General features: G+C 42.2%; 1 protein-coding gene across 7 annotated transcripts in view; it reads right to left on the reverse strand.

Moving 5' to 3' along the window:
- Window positions 1-426: 426 nt before the first annotated feature.
- SGPL1 (sphingosine-1-phosphate lyase 1) overlaps window positions 427-25,493 on the reverse strand; it is a 52,227-nt gene continuing 27,160 nt past the window's right edge. For all 7 annotated transcript variants that reach the window (XM_046653168.1, XM_046653167.1, XM_046653166.1 and 4 more), the window contains 12 exons: window positions 23,426-23,493; window positions 20,162-20,309; window positions 17,727-17,803; window positions 16,163-16,291; window positions 9,294-9,382; window positions 7,810-7,915; window positions 6,304-6,402; window positions 5,505-5,654; window positions 3,943-4,181; window positions 2,897-3,043; window positions 1,541-1,661; window positions 427-1,006 (listed from right to left, as the gene is read on the reverse strand). In XM_046653168.1, coding sequence (XP_046509124.1) covers window positions 866-1,006; window positions 1,541-1,661; window positions 2,897-3,043; window positions 3,943-4,181; window positions 5,505-5,654; window positions 6,304-6,402; window positions 7,810-7,915; window positions 9,294-9,382; window positions 16,163-16,291; window positions 17,727-17,803; window positions 20,162-20,309; window positions 23,426-23,493 — 1,514 coding nt within the window. In that variant the 3' untranslated portion in view covers window positions 427-865. The remainder of the gene's footprint in view (window positions 1,007-1,540; window positions 1,662-2,896; window positions 3,044-3,942; window positions 4,182-5,504; window positions 5,655-6,303; window positions 6,403-7,809; window positions 7,916-9,293; window positions 9,383-16,162; window positions 16,292-17,726; window positions 17,804-20,161; window positions 20,310-23,425; window positions 23,494-25,493) is intronic.

The following is a 25,493-nucleotide window of genomic DNA, read 5'->3' on the forward strand; positions in this document are numbered from 1 at the left end:
AGTTTGGGTGCTCATCCTACTCTGATACTCAGACAAGGTTGGAAAAGGGTCTGGTTTCATCACCAGCCCAGGAGAGAGTTCAGGTGGGTTCTAAACACTGCCAATTCAGAGAGGCAGCACCAGGGCCAGAAAGTCCTAGATTCTCTAGAAACCACATTCTCTTCCCAGTCCATGGAAACAAGAACAAACTAATGGGAGCATAACTTCAAACAAGAATCTCAAAAGATGGTGGCAATCAAGTATCAAATGGGGACTGCAATTGCACAACAGGACCAATGGACCACTCCAAACCCTGCCTTGTAGACTGAGCAGATAAGCTTGACCACTCCAATCCTGAATGGTAGGCACAACAGCCTGGTCAATCTGTGTCCTAGAAAAATAAAATAAGTTGCAATAAAAGTGACTCTAAGAGAGACAACTAAACTACTCATGCTTAAAGCATACCCAAGACCCACCTGGGAGACAGCGGTCCGCTCAAAGCTTCCTATCCAACCCATCCGCCTGAGATCCCCGAGAAAGCCTTTTTCTATCTCATCAACTGAACTCGGCTTCCCTAAGGAGTCAGGTCAGGTCAGAGCTGCCCCACAAGGATCAAGTGAAGCTGAAAGCCAGAGAGGTTAGAGAAGGAAATGGTTAAAACAACTGCTAGGGTAACATTTAGAACAAGGGCAAAATAATTACATAATGGAATTATTTATCCCTTTATCAAGGGAGGAACAAGAATCCTGAGGATCAAGCTGTCTCGTGGTCTGTCTTGCTGTGCTCTATTGAGCGAGACCAGATGGTGAAACTGTACGTGGCCTGTTCCACACCCAGAGAATCGTCTGGAGGCCACAAGTCCCTCAGGGGCAGAAAGGGGTCAGGTTCAGCGGGGTTTTGGAGAACCATTCATCTGGCTGCCTTGAGTTACAGTATCTGTGCTGAAAAGGCTGTCCAAGAAGACCGAGGACAATTCTGCCACCAGGTTCCTGTCAACGGTTGTCTGGGCCATGCCGTAGATCGCACCCTACAAATCCAGTCAAAGCATGTAATTAGAGATGAGGGGTACGGGAACAAAAACGAAGCTATGCTTATGCCCTCCTGCTCCCTGTCCCCCAGGTGCTCTCCTCTCCCCTCCACGCCCATCCAGGCACAACTCTATCAGGAGACAGCTGGCACAGTAAATTTCTCATGGGTACTTGCCAGTCTGCCTTTCTTCCCAAAGGAACTATCCTATGGATTTTGCTATAGAAAATTCAAGAGAAAACAGGTTTATTGCCTTTCCTGTGTCAAACTTTTCCTTTCAAATGGATACCACCACCACCATCTGCCTTTGTACAGCACTTTCAAATTTACAAGGTGCTTTATATATAGTATATCTCATTTGAGACTAAAAAACCCTAGGACTGGGTGAAGCAGAGACCATCAGCTCCAATTAAATAAGGAAAGAGGTTTGTGGATACAGGGCAGAGGCAGGAACAGATTCGAGGTCATATGATTCTTTCAAATCCCCACCAATACCTAAACTTCCACAGGAAGAAAAAACCCAAAGTGTCCCTACCATTCCTGTGGTCTTTGCTTTAGGATTCTTCATGATTTGAGTGACAGATTCCCGGATGTCCTTTAGGAACTGTATGGCTACTCGCTTCCGGGTGTGTACTAACGTGATGCAGAAATGAATACTACGGGAGAAGAAAAGAGACAGAGAGAGATGAACTTTGGAAAACGGAAAAAACAGTCATAAAATAAAGCAGCCCCAAATACAGGAATTTATTGGTTGCTTCTTCATGTTATTTGTGAAAAGTATAGGCATCCAAGTTGTTCCCAGTCCTGGGACCCAGGGCTCTCAAATACATGTGTTGTCAAGTATGGGCCAGCAGGAGGGCTTCTCAGCGTGATCAAGAACCATCTGGATAGAATGAATACAGCTGGCTGTTCTGGCCCACCCCTCCCTCCAAAACTGTCAACAGCTGTTCCTTCAACCACCAATGGGATGCTTTTCTCTTAGATGATAAACCCTCACGGGGACAGGGCCGTAAGGCTGGGGTCCTGAAGGACTTCAGGGCAAAGAAGAAACTGTAACTCTCCCTGGAGGGAGACAGAGGGATTGTGAAGAGGAAAGAGAAGAGTCCAGCGGGGGCTGGCAATGGCACCAACATGTGAAAGGATCATGGGTACATGAAGGACATGGGGAGACCTAGTCCACTGGAGTGGAGTGTGTATTTAAAGGCATCATGGAAGATTAGGTTAGAAAAGCATGTTAAAGAAGACAGTCGTGGCCCTGAATGCTTAAAGGCCCTCTGGAAGGTTCTAAGTTGACTATTACTCAGGTACCAAGTCAGTTTATAAGAGCAATCTGATGGCTGTGTACAAGACGGATCAGCGAGTATGGAGCCTAGAAAGAGAGTGGAGTGGGGGATCTCATTACCAACCACTGGTCTCAAGAGGCTGCCATCTTATTTTGCCAGAGTTTAAAACTAATGGTCTCGGGGCTGGCCCCGTGGCCGAGTGGTTAAGTTCACGCGCTCCGCTGCAGGCGGCCCAGTGTTTCGTTGGTTCGAATCCTGGGCGCGGACATGGCACTGCTCACCAAACCACGCTGAGGCAGCGTCCCACATACCACAACTAGAAGGACCCACAACGAAGAATATACAACTATGTACCAGGGGGCTTTGGGGAGAAAAAGGAAAAAAATAAAATCTTAAAAAAAAAAAAAAAAAATTAAAAAAAAAAAAACTAATGGTCTCATTCTTGACACTGAATAACGCCAGGTGGCAAGACAGAAATCCTGTAGATACCACAGTTGCCACTAATGTGCTGGGCTCTAGCAGTCAATCTCTGTATTTCAGGTCTCCTTGCCTCCCAAGTTCTTCAAGTCATGATGTAAAGAAAGCAAAAGAGGCTTCTTCAAGCTTACCTGGGTGGGAACTGCAACTGGTTCAAGTTCCACCCCTTAGCAGTCATCAGGTTAAATAGTCGGTAGATGTCAAAATCACGGGAGCCCAGAGCAATGACTGACAATTGAGGATTCCCAAAAACAAAGATGCCTTTGATTTTTTCCAGTCTTAAAACAAACAAACAAAGGAACAAAAAGGAAATTCAGCCACATATATTCCTCTGGTCATCATCTCTTTAATCCCCCAGGGGCCTCTGAGGCATAAAAGATGTACTTTAAAAAAAATCTTGGAAAGATAATCCCTCCATCTCTACAGTTTAAAATGTCACTATGTAATCCCTACAGCAAGAAATGGTCCAGCACTTCTCAACAGATGGGTCTATCAGAACCATACGCAGGCCTTTTTCAAATGAGACATGCCTACTGGCCACTTTCCTTCACCCTCAAGATCCTGAAAAAGCATCCCCAATCCCAGTGACATGCAGAGACACAGGCAGGGAATACACAAACGGATATGTAAAATGAAGCATGCAGCCAATTCCAGCCTTAGCCCCAGATTTCATCACCCCCGCTCCCCTACTCATTCTGTCCCATCTCTAATTCTTTTCTCATTCCAGTGACTCTCCAAGTGTGATTCCCAGACCAGCAGCATCAGTATCTACTGGGAACTTCCTGGAAATGCAAATCCTCAAACTCGACCCACTGAATCAGCTTTCCAGGAGTGGGGCCCAGCAATGTGCATTTTAACACGGCCTGCAGGTGATTAGGATGCAGGCTCTATTGAGAACCACTGCCTTAACCATTACACTAGACATTAGCACTTGGTAAGAGCTGCCAATTATTAAAGACACCCTCAGAGATGACCTGACCCTCCAAGTCACAGTGGAGCAAGGGAGCTCATCCTCCCAGGCCAGCAACACACTCCTAAGCTGCTGTCCTAAATCCTTGGTCTCTCAGTGGACGGCAAATGGGCTGTGCTATGGGTGCTTGGCCAGGCAGATGCCTTGAGCCTACTCTACTAGCAGACAAAGCAAGAGACAAGGCAGAACCACATCTTCCACACATACTCTGACTTGAGGAAGCGAGCAGTTTTGATGATCTGTTTGGTAGCTTCGACATAGCCGCTCTCACCGAAGTGCATCAAGGCGGCCCAACAGGCTGCACTGATGCCACCAGGCCGTGAGCCTGCCATGGTCGGGGAAGCGTAGATGCCACCCTGCCAATCCGTGTCAACGAAGAACTGGTAGCTCCTATACTTCTTGTCACTGTACAACACCACTGAAGAGCCTTTGGGGGCGTAGCCATACTGAGGGGGAGAAGCAGACAGGTGAGGGTACCGTTTCAGACAGAGGCCTGTCCCAGAACGCGTATCATGCACACTTCCTCGTGTGTCAGTTTGTTTCCCACTCACACCAAGAATTCAAAGGTAGATTGTTAAAGGGCAGAGGGAACTGAAAGGATGGAGTTTAAATCTCTATTTTAGGGATGAGGAATCTGAGGCCTAGGAAGAAGAATGTCTTGTCCAGCTAATGCCTTTACTTTCTCTCTCGCTCAGCATGTGCTTTTCCTTATTTAAAACATTACGCCAGGGTGGTATGTCAGGATGGAAGCAAAGATAAATTTCCACTTCCACTGGAAGCCAGGAAAGGATGAAATTCAAGTCACCTGGAGCAACTAAAATCATGCTTTGACTCCCTTCTCATCTTTTTTGCTTAGTATTCCACTTCCTTTTTAAGAACACTATGGTGCTCAGGATCTAGAAGCTACTTAACCTAACTCTGAAATAAACTAGGTACTTGGTTTCCTTATAGCAAACAGGCCATCCTACTTAACTCGCACTGAAGTAACAGGGAACTGATCTCACTCCCTGACCCACGTGAGGATGGGTAGTGAGAAGAGGGCACAGGAGCTGTCTGGGTGCCGTGGCAAAATGAAGTCATACCCCGACTGAAGATCTCATGCTGATGATTTAGAGTGTGAAAAACAGGTCTTTACTACACTCTAAAATAAGCTCGGAAACTGCAATCAAAACAAGGCATACATTCCCGAGGCTGCTACTTCTTCCACATCTGGATACAGTTTAAAAGAGTTCCTGACTGATCTAGATTTTGTCTCAGTCCACCAGGGGTGGCAGGCATGGACTTTTCAAACATTACAAGCTGAACATTCCTGAGCACGCAAGTTCTTTTTTTCCAAGGACTCGTCGGTCAACACAGTCCTGTCACTCAGTGCGGAGCACAGCAGTGTGGGAACTGCAGCATTAGCACACCTCCGCTCAGGAATTCCAACATCAACCCCACCTCCGCCCTCCAGCCCGCACAACCTCGAGGATTCAGGGAATTTTTATATAAGGGCCACTACACTAGCACATCCCAGTTGCACAGTCAGTGGATACAGAAATTCTCTTAGCCATGTGACACGCAGATAGCAGGTCTCTTTTCACTAGTGCTTGTCTCCTCCATCACTACACTTTGTCAACTGAATCAGATGTCCTGGTGAGAGCAGAGTCAGATTTAATTTTATATTTTTGGGGGGGGGGGGCTCATGCTTTAACCAATTTATTTTGTTGATAATAGTCAAAATAATCAATTGTCTACTCTGATAACATCTGATCTCTTCCCTCACTCACCTTATGGGTATCAGCTGAAATGCTGGTCACACCTTTCACCCGGAAATCAAATGGTTGCTCCAGTGGGTATCCTGCTTTCTCCATAAAGACGATGAGGAAGCCCCCCAGACAAGCGTCTACATGAAGAGGTATTTTGTATTTGACAGCCAGCTAGTTCCAAAAAAACAAAGACCATGAGAGAATTTCATTTATCGCGTCTAATAAAGACTTTGCAAGACGTGGGTGGAGAGGTGGGCTAGAACCACAGGCCATTACATACTCTCTCTTCCATGTTTAAAAAACTGGCTATTTTTGACACTCCTAATACTGCTCATCTTTCAAATGTATTTAGCATTCAAAATAATTTCTCTGAAATATGCTATTTTATATTTAAATATGCAAGGGCGTCAAACTCTCTGCAAACGCAGGCAGGCCAGGCACAGCACTCAGACTCAGGCTGCCTCTGGAGGGGAAGGTCCTGCTTTAACAACCGCAGGCAGGGAAGCGAGGTGCGATGGGGCAGCACGCTGAAGACCACCCTCTGGTATGCCTGCCTCTAAACGCAGATTATTTTCTGATCTGAATGAAAAGTCAGGACTCTGTCAGAGTATCCAATTTAAACAAAGCTTCTTCCTTGTGTTACCCCTCCCCCATAGAGAAGCTGGTAACTTTCAGAGGCTCCAAACAGAGCTGCAGGGCTTCCTACAGGGCTGATGTGCTGAAGTCTAAACTCAGAATGGCTTTAGCTGCCAAGTACTGCACCATTAGATTCTACTGCAGAACCTCAGCTGACTGCCCAGCAGCCCATTCCTCTCCGTACCTTGGCCACTTCAGGGACAGGATCTATGATGCCATGAGGAAACTGGGGGGTAGAGCAGACGAGCATGGCAGTGTTCTTGGAGATGGCTCTTCTCATTGCCTAGGGGTTCAAAGTTTAGAGGAAAATGAGAAGCCACGTCACAATTGCTCTTCTCTTCTGCTGCCAAGAGCAACCTAGGCTACTATTTGAGTTTCAGTCCACTGTGCACCCTCCTTCACCTCTCCAACCCAGGAGAAGACCGCCTCCCCACCACAGGGGCAGAACACAAACAAGGCCAGATGGGTCCATGTGGGGAAAACAGTCCGAGAGCACAATATAAAAAGAACAAAATCACTGTGAGGGTAAAAAGAATACTGGGCTAAAAGGCAAAAGAGCCACATGTGCGGCCCAGCCCCTCTTACTAGCAGTGGCACCTGGAGGAAACTACTTCACCTCACCCAGTCTGTGTCCTCATCAGTGAACTGCAAGAACACTAATAACTTCTACAACCTCCCTGGGCTGTCATGAGGCTCAAATGTGATTCTGACAGCACTCTGAAAACTGGAAAGTCCTACACAAATGCAAGGTATAAAAATAATTACTAGAGGGATATTATTCAGCCTTAAAAAAGAAAGCCTGCCATTTGCAGCAACATGCATGAACGTAGAGGACATTATGCTACGTTAAATAAGCCAGGAACAGAAAGACAAATACCATATGATCTCACTTATATGTGGAATTTAAAACAGAAGCAAAGGGTAAACGGGTGGTTGCCAGGGGCTGGAGGATGAAGGAAATGGGGAAACGTTGGTCAAAGGGTACGAAGTTTCAGTTATGCAACGTGAGTAAGTTCTGGAGATGTAACGTATGGCCATGTGACTATACTTAACCATACTGCACTGTATACTTGAAATCTGTGTAGAGATCTAGAAGGTATCTTAAGTAGTCTAACCGTGAAAAAAGAAGAAAGAAAATAGTAACTATGTGTGGCGATGGATATGTTAAACAACTTGATTGTGGTGATTATTTCACAATGTATATGTATATCAAAACATCAAGTTGTACACCTTAACTACATACGATTTTTTATTTGTTAATTAATTATCAGTTAACACCTCAATAAAGATGGGAAGTGGAAATAATGCTAGTGCTAGTAAATTAGATAGTTTACTTCTGAAAAACATAATTACTATTTTAACGGCAACAGTACTCATCAAGCCAATCAAAATCAGAGTGAGTCTTAATGATAATTTTACAAACCAAGAAGAGCAAGTGATGGTGCTGAAGCAAAGCCCTTTAAAGTCTCAAGTTAGCAACCAGCTCACCCTCCTATGAGAACTCTTGAGTCTATGAAGAGACTGCAGCTACAATCCACCACCCCTGCCAACAGCAGTTTTCACAACTCAGGCTGCTACAATCAAAGGCATTTTGAGCCCATCAGTGTGTGACACGGAAAAGCTAGTCAATCAGGTAAACTTCCTGCTTCTCACAGCCCAAGGCAGACAAGAGCCCTTCCGAGGAACTCACCCGAACATCCACCTCCATCATTTTGTTCAGCGGAACCCGAATAATCTTCATCCCAAAATAATTGGCTGCTTTGTCAAATGCAGCATGGGCACTTTGGGGGGCCACGCTAAATGACAGGGAAGAAGAGAATAACGAAATTCAGATCAAAATAGGGTTCCAGAGAAAGCAGAGCTAGCAGCTAATCTAAATTACCAGGAGTGAACCTCTGATTATTTTTCCTCAGATTTTTAAAAGTGCTTATATTATTTTAATTTTCTGTTTAAGCAGAAACAAGAAGTAGTCAACTGATTTTCTATAGAAATTTTCTCCCTACTATTTAGGAAATCATTTTGGCAACAGGAAGAACGCGAAAGTAATCCCACATCAGGGGATCCACAGCATAAATTACGGCTGGCAGATGAAGGATGCGGGGCAGGGAATACGGATCAGATCCACACAAGGCAGAGCCTTCTGTGGCCGGCTACCTGAAGACCATACCTCGACGGGAAGCAAGCTTCTGATGTGACACATGTTCTAGCAGAAAATGTAAGACTGCTCGGCAGGGACGTCAGAGCAGCAGTCAAGCATCAGATCAGTGGTCCCCTCCATCTCTGAAAGACCATGATCCTATGAGAAACTAAAATCCCTATTTTTCCTACATACTTGGAAGCAGCACTTTAAATAGTATCGAAAAAGGAAACTTCTCACAGTAAAAGAGTACTTGCTTTCAGACTTCTCTCAGTTACTGCACTCATTTTACAACTGATCTGTTCCCTTTAAGGGAGAAGAATCGCTATTACCGAGTAAGCACAGAGCACTGCAGATTGACGCACGAAGCAAGATGGTGGCCTAATTTATTCTCTTAGGCTAAGTATGAATCACAGCATGAGATCATGTGTGGCAAAACCCTTAGTCACTGACACTTGTAGGAAAAACATTAACCCAAGAGATGTGGTATAAACACACTGTACGAGGAAAGGGTCAAGACAAAAAAATGCAACTAGATACCAAAATTAGGTCCATGGGATGGCAATATGGGTAAATCTCCAAAAGAGTTTTCAAATGTTTCCCCCCAGAAAACAGCCCTCAGGCTTCTTTAGGGAGCACCCTGAGGCAGCATATTCATATTTTAACTTTCACTGAACTAAGACAAGCAGAGAGCTTTCCTTAGGCTCCAGAAAATTTATAATAAATACCACAGGATTTTAAAGACGTAGTCCTATAACTGTCACTTGTAGAAAAAGAATCTCACTCTGCTTACAGTATACACCGGGTATAAACCTGGGGGCTGGCAAAGGGAACGATCTTTAAAGTTAACTGGCTGACCCACTCAGGATTTTGCTGAATGTCAAGAGATAAGCGTCCAGGGCATAGAACAGGAGGAAAGAGGACCGGAACTGCCAGAGGAAGAGAAGAAGCGGAAAACAGACTGTCAGGCCATTTCACAGAGCAGTACTCCAACGAGACAAATCTAAAAGGGGAAAAGGACAGCCACACATACATACATTTCTGGAGTTTTGATCCCATTCTCGAAGGCCAGGTCCCGATAGGCTTTGCAGGCCATCAATATGCTTTCTGTGCCCCCAGAGGTCACCTGTAACAAAGAAGAGATGCTATCTATGGAGGGGAGTTAGAGCTGTGGGCACGCACTTCCTATCTTGATCTTGTCACTGTCTGACGGAGGAACAGATCAGGTCTTGGATGCTGCGGAGCAGACACTGCCACGTCTTCCAGAAGGAGAGTCTGGCTTTGTTGCTAAGCCCAATTTTGGTTCAGAAACAGAGTAAAAACTACTAAGAATGGGCAGAGGCTCCACACTGTATGCACAAACAGACATCCGCCCAGACCCACCTGTGCAGCCTCCACTTCCCTTTCCGCAATTCGTCCACTTGCAGGTAGGACAGAGCATTTTACACAACTCAAAACCATCAGGGCTACTGACTTTGCTATAAATTTTCAATACCCACTGAAGAATGTGAAATTATAAAGCTATAATTCTAGTAAGCTATGCAATACGTTACAAGACCAAGAGACAGTCATACATTCCAAAGTGAACTTGTGGTTTTGACAAGCTTGAAAGACAAAGAAAAGTAGAAGCCTCTACTTAGACAGAAGTTCATCTTACTTATCTGAAATCAAAAAAAAGCTCCTGTTTTAAATAAAACAAAACTCCTGCAGCTAGGCCTGGCCCCTCTGATACAGGCGAACTTCCTTACCAGAGATGAAACAAACACACTCGGGGGTAGTTTCATCTATCCTCTTTTCCTCACTGGACTACAAACTCACGCAGGTGGGGACCAATCTGTTCATGACAGCATTCCAAGCACCCAGCCTCATGGCTGACGCCCAACAGACTTTCCGTTAACATTTCTTAATGCCCAAGGTCACTCTCAGTAAACCATGACCAACACAGGCACATCATACCCATCTGGCTATCCTTCGATAACATCTAAGAACGAATCATTTCAAAATGAACAGAAAAGCAAAGCTGGGGGAATATTTTCTTAGATTTATCATCTCCAAAGATTCACATAATCTTAGATAGCTTTTTCATTTTACAGGTGAGAAAATGGAGCCCCTGAGAGACTAAAGGGATTCACCCAATATCATCCATTAGCATCCGCTGATAAGAAGTAAAACTTTCTAAGTTTTCCTATTTAGTGTAGCTTACTATGAGATGGAATGAGAGAGTGACTACTGAAATTTCCTAAAATAACATCCACATATAGGACAAAAATACCATTGGATAGACAATCCCAGTGGTCAAGAGTTACATGGCAGATTAGCTGAGCAAAGTCAGTCATTTTTTGATTCAGGAAGTCTTTATGAAACATGTGACCGTCATCCACAAGACAACACACTGTCTTGGACATCGGACCCTTCTCTGCATTTCTATGCTAGAGAAGACAAAATGCTCACAGTTGAGATCAGCTCTGCAGATCAGCAGCATGTCCTGTGGTCTAGCAGAAAACCTCAGAATGTCACATGTGGAACCAAACCAGTTGTGAAGAAAGACAGGAAAGGACGAGCAAAGTCCAAGTGTGCAGTGCGTCAATCTCTTACTAAGGCCCAGGAATGACCTAAGCAAAAATATTTCCAAACCCCCTAGTCACCCACTTCACATGTCCTATTTTCAGTCCTGTTAACTCATCAAATCAACATCATTATGTGTTAGGCAAACAACAGTGTACTTTTGACTATAAAAGCAGGAACGCCTAAATTCTACTTATAATTTTTATTTCTGATGGCCAAATTCTGTGTTCAAATATGCTACTACTCTCCCATTTCCCTCCATCCTCTGTACCCAAAGAAAAACAGAAATTTAATTGTGAATTAACAAGATAGAAACCTCAATGACTACTTGTTATATTAATCATCTTCTTTCAACGTTTATAAAAACTCACTCTTACATAGGATATGGATGTGAGAAAACAAGGGTAGAACATGACCTATTTGGAAAACTTTCTTTTAGATGCTGTTTGGACCCAATGGCATTTGCACAAGCCAAGACTGTTTTCTGTGGTAACCTAATTTCTTTCAGTATATGAAGCTACCTCCCACCCATTCTAACTAAGGCAAATGAAGTTAACAAAAGGAAAGCTAGTTTAAGGTTGAAGAACAATGAACAAGAAGAGCTTAAGACCTTAGCTGCGAACAGGCTGAAGGCTGCTCAGCCATCTGGCTGTCTTCCTGTTTCCCACCTGTAAACTGAACTTTCTTCACCGAAAGTGGCTCATCAAGAGAGACAGAGGCGGAGAGATTTACAGAGAGAGACAGACTCAAGAGAAAGAGAGAAACTTGAATAATCCCAGAGGTAATTAGTTCTCTTACAAAAGTCTAAGCATTCGAAGGGACTGGGGATTTTTGACTTTATCCTCCTCCTGATCCCTGACACATCCACTAGAAAGGAGCAGAATGCGAGAGGCATGGTCCAATTGCAGCAATACAAAAAACCCCCACAGGTTGGATTTCTGGATTAAGACAGACTGAAGCTACTTTACAGATTTTTTCTCCCCCAATAACCGTAAGAATGAAGGAAAAAAGCAGTAATTATCTGCCATAACAACCACCAAACAAGAAAAGAGAGAATCTAATGCAATAAACTTCAAATACCGGCAAAACTTTGAAGAAACAAAAAAGAAAAGAAAAAAAGGAACAAGTTTCTAAAGCAGAACCGAGAGCAAAACACAACTCCCAACCCCTCCTCCAAGCCCCGGAGATTGTCCGGTGAGTCAGCAAAATCCTGGGAATTCTCATTAATACCCCTAATCAATTAATAATCATTAATACTCCTAATCTTCAGAGAAGCAAGTGGAAGGGGCTTCCTTATTTTCTTTCCTTAGCTTCAGATCAGTGAGTGGTAGCCATGGCCACTAGGCAGAAACAAGCAAAACAGAGAGAGAGAACATCAGGACTGGTTCTTAAAGTGAAGACTTGAGGGATACAGGATGGGCTAAAGAAATCATCACAGCCCAAAGGGTATTATTTTCTTCCAACTAGGCAGAGTGAACTCTGGTAGATGACCTTTAACAAATTCTCAAAAGACACCTAGAGAGTCTAGTACAGATGGAACAAAGCTTTAGCTGAGCCCTGCCCTCAATCAAACACTCTCAGACAAGAAAATCACCCACCATGCGTCAGAACAAACAGAATGTCTAGAGAATCACCCAAGCATGAGCCAAGATGAAAGAAAATAGCATGGTAACTATGCAAACATATAAAAAGAAAAAAGTGGTTTGCAAAATAAAGGCACAACTCAGAAGGTACCAACCTAAGGACAGAAGGAAATTCCTCATGACTGTTGTCCCCTACTGGACAATATCATGAGAACATGAATCCAAGAAAACAAGAGTTGAAACACTGGACACTGAAACAACACAATGAGACTGCAGACCTAAAAAACAAAGTACCAAACAGCATCAATACAGAATTAATAAATATATCAGGAACAGAATAAACACCGCTGAGAACAAAAATACTGACTTAGAGGAAAGGTTTAAGATAAGTTTAGTGAACCCAGATAAAAAAGAGAGAGATTGAAAGATCAATGTCATTCCACACTTGGAGAACTATGCCCATCTGGCTGGTCAGAGAGAACCAAAGGAGAATGATGGAGATGGCTGGACATCTGTGAAACCATGTTCTCTAAGGACAGCTGAGTGTCCTAGGAAATACGTGGGAAAGAGAAGATTCGGGGGAAAGGATTTCAAGTATACAAAGGTCTCTCACGTGGAAAAAAACAATTATGGAACTTCTGTTTCCAGCAACATAGAACATTTGCCTTGGGCAACCCTCCTACCTGAGACAACCAGAAAGCCTGATAAAACATTTAAAAATTTTTTTACATCCACCACTAAGCTAACATAAAGGAATACACTGAATGCCCAAACAAAGCAAAATCAAGAATCCTACAAGATAAGTAAGTACCAAAGCCGGCTTTACCTTCGAGGGTTGCTGCCAACCCCTAGAGACCTCAAACTCTCACTCAGACAAATGGACAGCAGCTAAATTCCAGGCCCGCCCAAGGGAAGGGGTCTAACAGGAGACAGCTGACAACACTGGGACTACACCCACATTCTCAGGGGTACAGGAAATAAACCCCACTGGTGCCAAAGAGGACAGAAGGAAAAACTGCTTTTCTCAACCCTGATGCACAGGTAAAGAAAAATAAATCTCCCAAGAAGTTATGGGGAGACAGATTTTTGTGAGTTTGTGGTCTGAATTCACATCACCTCTGCTGTACAAAACTACATGCTGAGAACTGGACTTAAACTGGTTCCAGTGTGGTAGCACTTCCCAGCAATGCCCCAGCAACTGGCAGAAGTAATTACAAATCTTTCTGGAAGAACTTAACCTCAGTCTAGGCCTCACAGTTAAGTTCCCAGGAAAATGAGTGGCTCATAGTAAAAAAAAAAAAAAAAAAAAAACCGACAAATATAAAGATACAAGACAACATGAGTGAAACCAGCAGGGACAGACGGGTAAGGCTCATGGATCACCCAGCTCCAACGATTATCAATTCACAGCTTACCATTCATCACCCCCAACTTTGTGTTGGCTCCAGCCACTGCTGCTATTGGGAATATCAGATGTTCTAACAGTTATAGGTTACAGGGTCTCTATTTTTTCTGGCTGCTTTTAAACACCAATTAGATGTGTGTTAACCCTTCTCACTCTATGCTGCATGTCTCCTAACCTCTCTTGTACTTTCTACTTGTCTCTCTGGATTTTATTCTGGTAAAGTTTTTTTATCTGTCTTACTCCATAAATTTGACTTATGAACCATGTAAATATTTTATATAGTTATAAATGAACCAAGACTCCTTGGACAAATGGCTAATTCTGGGTCTGGAGCAGGAAATGTACAAGGCGAACCTGGAATATTTCATCAAATAAAAATAATTTGTCAAAAAAAAGGAAAGACATGGCTGGCCCGGTGGCATAGTAGTTAAGTTTGCACGCTCACCTTCAGTGGCCAGGGGTTCACAGGTTCGGATCCTGGGCACAGACCTATACACTGCTCATCAAGCCATGCTGTGGCAGCATCCCACATACAAACAATAGAGGAAGACTGGCACAGATGTTAGCTCAAGGACAATCTTCCTCAAGCAAAAAAGACGGAGACTGGCAATGGTTGTTCGCTCAGAGTCAATCTTCCTTACCAAGAAAAAAAAAAAAGAAAGGAAAGAAAGGAAACTTTCAAAGACTACTTGAGTCATGCAAAATGACCCAGGAGCCAAAATTAAGAAGCTCCCACTGGCCAAAAATGGGGTAATTTGAGCATCAACCTGAGTAACAACTACAGTGGACTGAAGCATACATAGTATTCTACAATTTACCTACCCTACTACTGACAGACATTTGAATTAACAGTTTTCAACTATCATGAACATGGCTGCTATAAATACACATCCATCCTGATATACACTAGTTTTTCTAGGATATATCCCGAGTAGCAGAATTTCAGGGTCCAAAGATTCGTGTATCTTCAACTTTACTGGATAAGGCCAAACCATTTTGTGTTTAACCTATGGTGTCTTAAAAGGTCATGAAGAGTCTAATAGCACAGGAGAGCACCTATGAACACTAAGTATACTGTCATCTCCCCTCCATGTCACCCCAGCCATCTAAATGGCATAAGGGAATCCATTGCTAGATTATGGTTGGTTCAACTTTTAATACTTTTGGATTGTTTTTGGAGAAATGAATGCCAGGAATACCAGTTTTATTAGCTACTGAATATATGAACATGTTGATTTTTCATGGTGCCAAGACAAAATAAAAACAATACTGCTTACTGTAAAAAACAAAAAGGAACTATAAAATATTCTTATCTTTGGATGGGCCCTTCACTAATTAAATTTGCAGACTATAATGATTATATGAAAGTATCTGATAGGATTAGCACCTCTAGGTTACCATTACAGCATACTGGGTTAAATCTAACTATTCCACACAAGCTGAGATTTAGTTTTTTCTAGAGAAGGCATTATCAGTTTGTTGTAAAAAATCTAGGCAAAAATTTATGAATCACACTTTAGGAAAACTAACAAACATCTACTGGAAAGAATAGCTGAAACAAGGAATCCTCATATGTCTCTTTAAATATAATGATACCCTCTTCCTTTATTCCTAAATCAACTAAATGGGATTCAACTTATATCAAAATAATAAACTTCCAGCTGAAGTAAAACGAGAAGTATATTCAAAAAACTATAAGATGGTTTGACAAAGTTATATAGATAAATGAGTAGGTAGGTGGATGTATAGGGGGTTGAAAGAGAGGGAGGGAGAGAAAGGAGCAAAGAGAGCAGACGCAGCAAAATACTTCTATTTAGTTAACGAGAGTATTCTTTAAACTATTCTAGCAACTTGACGTAAGTTTGCTTTTCAAAGTAAAAAATTTAAAAGAAAAAATATCTAGAAGAACATATATTAAAATGTTGAGGGGCCAGCCCCATGGCCAAGTGGTTACGTTTGAGCACTCCGCTTCAGCAGCCCAGGGCTTCACCAGTTTGGATCCTGAGCGCAGACGTAGCACTGCTCATCAGGTCATGCTGAGGCGGCGTCCCACATGGCACAACTGAAGGACCTAAAACTAGAACGTACAACTATGTACTGGGGGCTTTGGGGAGAAGAAGGAAAAAAAAAATGAAGATTGGCAACAGACGTTAGCTCAGGTGCCAATCTTTAAAAAAGAACAAAAATTTTGATACTCTAGATTACAAATTACAAGTAATATTTTAGAACTGTTGTTAATCTGGTTCTTTCTACAAAAATCACATATTACTTGTGTAATAAAATGTCTTGAATAAAATCTTCTATGTTAAGCTACCATAGATAAGATTATTGGATGCCACTTGCATACACTTACACATCCACAGGAATCTGGTCCCCCATTGAACAGGGAACAAGCTATCCTCACAATCTCTGCCTCGATCTTCCGCAGTCCCGGGAAGATATCTGGATGCAGAGGATTACTCCAGGCAAAATTGCCATAGGCCTGCAAAGAAATGCAAGCAGACAGGAAGTAAGACAATCATACTGTATGGGACAAAGAATCACACACTAAACAAGTTTCTAGGTATTAGGAACAATACTACCAACTGGAAAAATGGTAAGATATGTTCCCCAAACTAAAGAAGATCAAAATATAGTAGAGGAGACAGACGTGCAAATAAATTATTTTACAATGTGGTAAGAGAAGTATAAATGTGGTTAAAAGCACAGACTAAAACACCAAACAAACCCAGTTTGAAATCTAGGCTTTGCTTATCACTTCTAGCTATGTAATCTTGGGTCAAATAGCCTCTCTGAGGTTCAGTTCCTCATATGCTAAAGGGGATAATTATGGTATCTATCTGATAGGGTTCTAGCGATACGTCAACAACAGAAGGCATGCAAAGCACTAGTAGAGTGTCTGGCACAAAGGAGCTGTTGCTGTGAGTACAATATCAGATGTATGGACATGATGGTAAGGGGCCTTAAAGAGGGAATAATGGACATCTTAGGTGTTCTGGAGCTGTCTGTTGAATGGAACCTTGAGTGATAAATACGAATTCATCATTTAGAACAGGTGGAATGAAGGAGGGAAAGGAAAACAACGTAAGAGCAAGGTGTATACTCGGTCAAGAGAAAAGGCAGGAGTTAGTGTGTACGTGGGAAATTAAAAGGAGTGGTTGAAAAAATAGGTGGGAGTTGGCTTATGACAGGACTTGTATTTTCTGTTACATAAGCAGCTTGCCTTTTATCCTGAAGATAATGGGAAGCCAGTAACAGATCTTTTAAGCATAGGTGTAAGATCAGAATTACGCAAAGATATAGCTGAGCAACGTGTGTAATATTCAGTAAGGTGTGAGCAGCTTCACAGTTATAATAATCAAACACAAAGACCTGAGAGACCATCGGTCCTATACTAATTTTATATGACAAAGTGGGATTTAAAAAATAAATTTGATTAGAAATGGAAAAAGCTAAAGCCAATTCTAAAGTCAACCAAAAACGAGAATTATTTGAATTATTAGTGAGACTACTGCTCATTCTCAGATCATTTGATTTGAGATTCAGGCAGCAAAAGAAATTATGACCACATTTCCAACCCTTGTCTCCTGCTATCAGACAAAATTGGTCTTGGCATTAATAACCTCAAATGATGAAACTACCTTCCCTAGTAATCTGCCTCCTACACAGGGTGTCTGTAAGACCTGGAGACGTAAATAATACCTTTCTTTTTTACAGACTGAAGATGTCTTTGACAATATTATGCATATTCACCTGTGTCTGGATAAAGAAAAACTTTCTAAACTTGTTTAGTTTTATTTTAAAAATAAACTTTCCTTAAGTAATTTTTTTTTTAATTATAAAAGTAAGGAGGCAAAAGTGAGATCCTATAAACCAATACAGAGCACACACACTCCCACTGAGGGCTGGACACTCACCTTCACGAGGAGTTCCGTGAGCTCCTCTTCCCCACTGTACACAGCTCCGGAGGCTTTCCCTTCCTGCCACAAGACATCTGCAGAGAAAGGTACGACCACTGGGTCAGCACGCAGCAACCTTTGGGAAGACAGGTTCTGATAAAGGCGAAATAGGAAGAAACTCCTCTGGGTACAAAAGGAAAAAAAGTTTGAGTGGAAACCCAAAGGCATTGGAATATCAGATTGAGAAAAAGAATCCCAATAAAGAGCTATCACAGCAAAATAAAGACGTAAGATCAATTCCTATCAACAGTGTGAAAAAGACATTAACAGCATCTAGGTACAACAAAGCTAGCACAACAATAACGTTGTCATCATCCCCAACTGCCTTCTAACAGCAGAAAAATTTTCCTTGATCCATACTCATTTCCTGTTCTCTGTATGGCTTAGGCTTGACCTTATTCTGCAAGTGCTTCCTTCTTCTCTCCCTTCCTACCCAAAGGAAGTGATATGAGCAGAAAAAAGCAACACAGAAGTGTGAAATTTCAATAAACTATCATCAGAGTTGGAGCCAGGAAACTGAATCCCTGACTAAACAAACCATGATGAGATATGAACCCTCGGCATCCTGGTCTCAGGAGCCCCTCCTTCAGAGGAGCGTGGAAACCCACACAGAATTAGCCACCTGCTTCCAGCAACACAGGCTGCGGCACTCAGGATCAGGAACACAGTCACATGCGGATAAAGCTCGGAGGAAAGGCTCCTGACCAGAATATAAGGTCCAACTTTCCACGTCCTGTCTGAGGTGCTTCCCCAGAGACATTCTACATCATACCAACAAATCTATTGATATGGGCGTCTCCTTTTGCTACGGCACAGCTGAGCCCTACTGAAAGCGAGTAGTGAGAAACCTATCACAGAAACACAGTAACTTAAAACTACATCCATGGGCTCTAGAAATCCAAAATCTTCAGCTCCAACAAGAGAGCAGAACACTGAGCAGTGACTATCCAAACCAACCCCTCATTTTCACCCAATCTGCCCAGCTCTGGCTTGCTGCCAGTGTTACTTTCCCTCTTTCCTTAGAGGACACTGGTCTGTACCATGCATCTCTTCTGACCAGAGGTCTCCAGCCTTTCAAAAGCAGGACACAGTTTCATTTCCTGCTCTTTTACTGGTGCTACAGAGCATGGCAATGGACAGTGACTTAAAAAGGGAAGGGAAGGAAATACGGTGGCAGCAATCATGTAAATAATCACAATCATGTAAATAATCACAATCATGTAAATAATCATAATCATGTAAATAATCATAATCATGTAAATCTTTAATATACAGGCCTCACAGTACTAAACCCTGCTTCCTATCATTTATAAATCCAAGACTGTACCTAATTTTCTACCATCCAATGTCAAAAACTCAACATATGTCAATTAGAAATTTCAAAATGCATTTGTTGAAATGTAATGTGGTATCCTGAATTGTATCCTAGAACAGAAAAAAGGACATTAGTGGAAAAACCGGTGAGATAGGACCAGAATTTGTAGTTAATAGTACTGTACCAACATTAATTTTGAGTTTTGACAAATTAACATCAGGAGAAGCTGGGTAAAGGGTACACGGGAAATCTCTGTATTACCTTTGCAAATTTTGTATAAATCTAAAATCATACCAAACGAAAAAGCCAATTTTAAAAAAGTATTTGTAATATGATCTTACTGTGCTTATGTTAATAATAGCTAACATTTATTGAGCACATACTGTATGCCAGGTATTATATATACCTGTATGATCTCATTTAATCTCTATGATCATTCTTTCAGGTGAGTACTATTATTATTATCCCCATTGTAGAGAGAGAAAAACCAAGGCATAGAGAAGTAACTCACCCAAAGTCACACTTTAAGTGGCAGAACCAGGATGTGAATCCAGGCTGATTCCATGGGCCGTACTCTCAAACATTAAGCTGCATTTATCCTTCTCATATGTGCTCATGCATACGTGTACGCGTGTGTGTTTATCACACAAAACACTAACAACATTTTGTTACGTACATATGTATCTCTCATCTGTGTTTATCTTTCCATGATGGAATTACAGAGACTTTTTATTTTCTTTTGTGCCTTCATGCAGATTTCACAATTTTCATAATGAATCTGTATTTCATTTTTATTATATATATTCTTTTTTAAAAAACAAATGTTTCTTTTTTATTCAGGCTTAGAAAAGGAAACAGAACCAAGTTCCACTGTTTCTGAGATTGCTTTGCTTTCTGAATAAAGGATGAGTCTAAACATAATTTTTAAAATATGAAATTCAGCCTCTGAGAAAGGGAGCAGGCCCTCCTGAAAGTATATGTACCAGGGATAAACTATTCTTAACCTATGCAAACAGAAACAATGAGCAAACTAGCACCGTTAAGAAAGGAGAGAGCACACATTTGCAGAGAACCATACCCAGACGGCTGTAGTCCTTGAGCTTGTCCAGAACTGCAGACGTGCCCAGACCTTGAGAGGGTAGAGCTCTCACATACTCTTTATCCACTTTGAGGAACGACATGTTCTTGCTAATATCATCCTTGGTCTTGTTCAACTTATCCTGGATCTCCAAAGGTAAGAAAGACAAAGTTAAAAAGGAGACAGAGGAATACAGGAGAGAGAATAGAGGAACCAGTTATGACACCAAGTCAACTGCTTGAGGCTGGGCACCACACAAGTGCTACAAAACAAGGACGCTATTTTTTCATAAAGAGATGCGACATTTTAACTGTTCAGCTGTTTTCTGGCATGTCCAACAGTCTCTTAGAAGTCTGAAAAGTCAACTTGCTCTGAAAGTCAAAGATGCACTCAATCCCCCCCATTCCTCTGCCATGCTGACATCACCACCGCTTTGCTTGGTTTGCATTTGCTAGAGGCAGCACTTCTCTGACGGCAGTATTTGGACCTTGTTCCCACCCCAGCAGCAGCTACACTGTGTGCGCTAAAGAAACAAAGTTAGGGCCACGGACAGTAGCCAGAAAAGAGGCCACGCAGCAGTCAAAGGGATTCCGGTGTCTGTGCAAGTGATGAGCTCCTTCCACAGACACGCACAGAGAAACTGGAGGCCCCACACTACTCCCCACAGATAAGCCCAAGCCACACCAGGAAGTGCCAGGAAGCCTGTATTTTCTGTCCTCAGGTTGTCCACAGCCTCGACTGACTGACCCTAAGTGCTACGAGGAGCAAGGTCCTTTCTGCCACCTAATTTATCAACTATGGTTACTTCTCTTCCATCCTCACAGCAACAGCTTCTGAGACCTTTCCTTTCATTCATTCACTTACTCACATACTCAATAAATATCTCTTGAACTACTACCATGGGCCCAGGATACACAGTGAACAAAATACAGTTAAGCAGTATACAGTGACAACAACTCCTTTTCTCATGAAGCTTCTTTTAGCAGCAGAGACAGAAAATAAAAGTCAGGTCATGAAAAGTGCTGGGAAATAAAAACAAACCTCGAACAGAGTAAGGAGGTAGAATGGCAGGGGCTGCCGACTGTGATAAGAGGCTCTTGGTGGTAGGGTCTGGGGAAGAACAGCAATGTGTCACAAGTTTTGTGTGTCACAGTGATACGGTCTCAGCAACATCTGTTAAAGTTTGGTGCCCAAGAGCTCACTCCAAACTTTAGATTCCCTCATCTCTAGCTGTGCATGACAAGCATACAGGAGGAGCTTCTTAGCTGTGGCCCTCAATGAAACCACAGGGAAGCCACTCCTTCAAAACATGTCTCCAGCAGTGTGACAGGCAGGTGCTGGCAGGGAGTAGAGACCACACGCGTGGGCAATGCTATGGGCATGTGACGGACATGAAGATACTTTTAAAGTTGTAAATAAAGAATTATGCTGCATAAACGGCAACCATGCAACAGGAACAAACTTTGAAAGCTGAGCTTCATGAATAGACTCTGCTGTTGGAATAAAATAAAAGACAAAAAATGATACTAAGAGGGCTATCAGAAAGCACGGCAAGTACTTCCCCATTCCCAACTGTTGCCTCAGAGCCTCTATCACGTTTTAATTTCTTCACAGCATTTATTTCAAAATGAAATTCTTATGTATTTGTTTACTTATTTACTTTCAGTCTTTTCTACTAAAATATAAGTTTCACAGAGGAAGGACTTGGTCTTGTTCCCACAATACCCTCAGCACCTAGACCAGCACCTGACACGGAACAGGTGCTCACTACTAACACGTGTGAACACGTGAATGTAAGTGATGAATGAGAGGGGGACACATACTCACTCAAAACAAGTAACTTTTGTCTCTCAGCTTCAAAATCTGCTTCTAAAAATGAAAGGTGACTATATAGTTTCTAAGTACCTTCCAATTCTGTTATTTTATAAATTTAAGAATAAGTTCTGGAACCCTAGTATTTGTCTCAAAATCTGAAACTGAAGAAGAAAAGCGTGAAGAACACGGGCAGAAAAAATACCAGCAATGATAAGAGGAAATGCTATCATCCTTGGTGATCCAGTCCGTCCTTCGTATCTTCCCTCCCCTCTACCCTTCACTCGAGAAGGACGGAGGGGTTTAATTTTAGGGTTTCATAAGATTTGGAGTCAAATGAAAGCCCATTGAGTCTCATTCCCCTTTTCCACCCGTTATTGTTTCCACTGCTCCACAGGAAATGAATCTGAAAACACATAGTTCCAGAGTGGTCTGAATGGATTTTAGTCAATGGCCAGAGATAACTGACATCTTCTTTGGTTTGGCCAGGAATGGGGAAAGCGAACTGAAAGCCAAGAGTGAAACAGAGCTTGCAGGAAAGTTGAGGGCCGGGGCAGGGACTAAGGGAGATGAAGACCTCAAGGACTCATCTGCTTAGAGCTTGCAGTGGAGCCTGTTTATCTGCACTTGTGATAAAGAACTTGCGGGAAGGGCAGAGGGGTGACTGTCTCCTCCTCAGCGGGGGGAGGGCAGAGAGGAAGCAGTGAAGGGAACACACACTACACTATAGATAGGTACAAACGGCAGGAGAGCTCTGTTCCTCCCTAAGTTTCTAAACCTGGGATCAGTGAAGTATAGCCCAAATCTGACCTATGCCTGTTTTTCAAGGAAAGGTTCACTGGAACACAGCCTAATTCTGTTACCTATCGTCCTGTCGCTGCTTTGCCTCCACAAAGGCAGAGCTGAAGAGTGTGACAGACACGGTAAGGTCATCAAAGCCTAAAAAGTTCCATATCTAGCCCTTTACAGAAAAAATTTGCCAACTCTGATCTAAACCATCTAAGCACCCAACCCCCAGATATTTAAATTCAGCCCCGCCAATACTGTCCCAAAGCATCCTGTCACTCCTGTCAAGTTTTCTAATTTTAAATTCTTCCTTAACAGACATCTCCTTTCTCCTTTGGTCAACTACATTGGAGAAAGGGTTAGGTCAGGTTTCTCAATCTTGGCCCTTCTGACATTCTGAGCCAGATAATTGTCTGTTGTGGGGTATGTCCTGTGCAGTGCAGCATGCTTAGCAGCATCCCTGGCCTCTCCCTATCTACTAGATGCCAACAGCACTCCCCTCCAGCCGTGATAATAAAAATGTCTCCAAACATTGTCAAATGTTGCTTGGAGGTGGGGGACAAGATTACCCCTCCCCATTGAGAACACTAGGGTCAGTAAATAGAAAGAAAGAGGGATGATCATGGGGGCAGAAGGGGAAAGAAGATCTACAAAGATTCCACTTACCTTGCGACCAATAATAGGCATCTTCCTGATGAGCTTAAAACATCTCTTTTTAAACCTTGACCATAAACCTAAAAGAAAAAATGGTTCTATTACCCAAATAAATTTCCATGAATATGACTTGCTAGCCCTAATGTCTGAACTATTCAGTATGTCCTCTGCAATCTCACTTGCCTTCAGATCGCAAAGGTAGAGTTTCTTTCCTTTCAAAAAAAAACCTTTTAAATTTAATTTTTTGAATAAGTAATATATTCACATGATCCAAACAAACAAACAAATAAATAAACACAGAGTTAAAAGTTTCCCTCTCATCTATCCCCCAGAACCTATCCTACCCTCAGGCAAACACCACTATTAAGTTTCTGGAATACCCTTCTAGAATTTCTTTATGCATATAGAAGCAAGAATAAAGATATATTCTTATTTGTCTCTCTTTTTACACAAAAGGTAGCATATTCTAACACTGTACTAGACCTTGTTTTTCTACGTAGGAATATTCTCTTAAAGACCAGTGCTTTTCATTCATTTTTACAGCTGTAGAGTAGTCCACTATATGGATATACCATAATTTATTTAACCTGCTCCTTCCTCACAAACATTTAGATTGCTTCTAATATTTGCTATTACAAACCATGCTGAAATAACCTTGTAACACACACCATACTGCATTCATGAGAGTATACCTACAGGATAAATTCCCAGAAACAGAATTGCCAGGTCACATGACATGTATTCCAGAGTTCTTTACCTTCCCAATGTTTCCAGATGTCCAACATTTCTCTTCCCTCCTCCAAAACAAATGACCAACCCATGCTTTTTTTCAGGATCTATGCTCCAGTAACTCAATCAACACATATCCTAGCAACATTTTCTGGACCTAAAAAGGCCTTCAATATCATGAATACCAATCAGACTCCATTCTGTCAGGTGGTACATAGGACAAATACGGAATTCTGATTCTGTCAATTACAATAATTATAAGTACAGGGCATCTAAATAGACCACTATACCTTTTTGTTTTCTTTAGACTTTTTTTTTTGGTGAGGAAGATTGACCCTGAGCTAACATCTGTGTCAATCTTCCTCTATTTTGTATGTGGGATGCCACCACAGCATGGCTTGACGAGCAGTGTGTAGATCTGTGCCTGGGATCCAAACCCACAAACCCTGGGGCCACCGAGGCAGAGCATGCAAACTTCACCACAACACCACTGGGTCAGCCCCCTATTATACCTTTCAAAGAATCCACATTCAATATATCTCAACTGCCTCCAACAACAAGACTTTGAGGTTGGCATAGAAGACACTACATACTATCCACAAGCAGCTGAAGATCAAAACATTACTAACTTGCTCAAGGTGACAGATCAAATCAGTGACGGAGCAGGGATTTACCTGAAGTCTGCTTTTTCAGTCCTAGACCCCCAGGACTCTACACTGCTTCAAATGCACAATAGGAATTTTCTGTTATCCCAGAGAGTCTGTAAGGAATTTAGACCAGCTTCTCTGCAAGGCATGAACTTTTACTGCATTCCTGGGAGGTCTGGTCATGCCAATTTCCCTGGACTGAAGGTGCCCTCTCTCAGCAACCAGAACGTGTCTGGTCCTCCTTTTGGCATTGTATGATGCCTGCGTTTCTACCAGTGATTTGTGCTTAGGCTGCCCCCGCGCCTACTTCACTCTCCAGTGCCTACCACTGTGGTCAGCACTCTGTAAATGTCTAGGACAAAACCAGGTAACCAAGACACAGACAGAATAAGAAGGCAAAGGAATTGAAATCAATTGTTTGTAGTTACTTTTTTGTTTACATTTTGGGTATTTCCTTTTGGTTCTATGTTCTACACATTGTAACACACAGCTGAGATCTTGCTGTATGTACAATAAGGTGTCCTCTTCTCATTTACAGCATTTTCTACATTATTAAAAATTCTTCCTAAACATGTTTTTCAATGTTACCACAACAGTCCATCAAATGAGAATAACAATGTTGCATACTTAAGTTGCTTGTTATTTGACTATGTCTAACAACGTCAAAGCTGTAAAGATTCGGAACCACTCCTTATTTAATAGAT

Source organism: Equus quagga, chromosome 2 (genome assembly GCF_021613505.1).
Source record: "Equus quagga isolate Etosha38 chromosome 2, UCLA_HA_Equagga_1.0, whole genome shotgun sequence".
Lineage (NCBI taxonomy): Eukaryota > Metazoa > Chordata > Mammalia > Perissodactyla > Equidae > Equus > Equus quagga.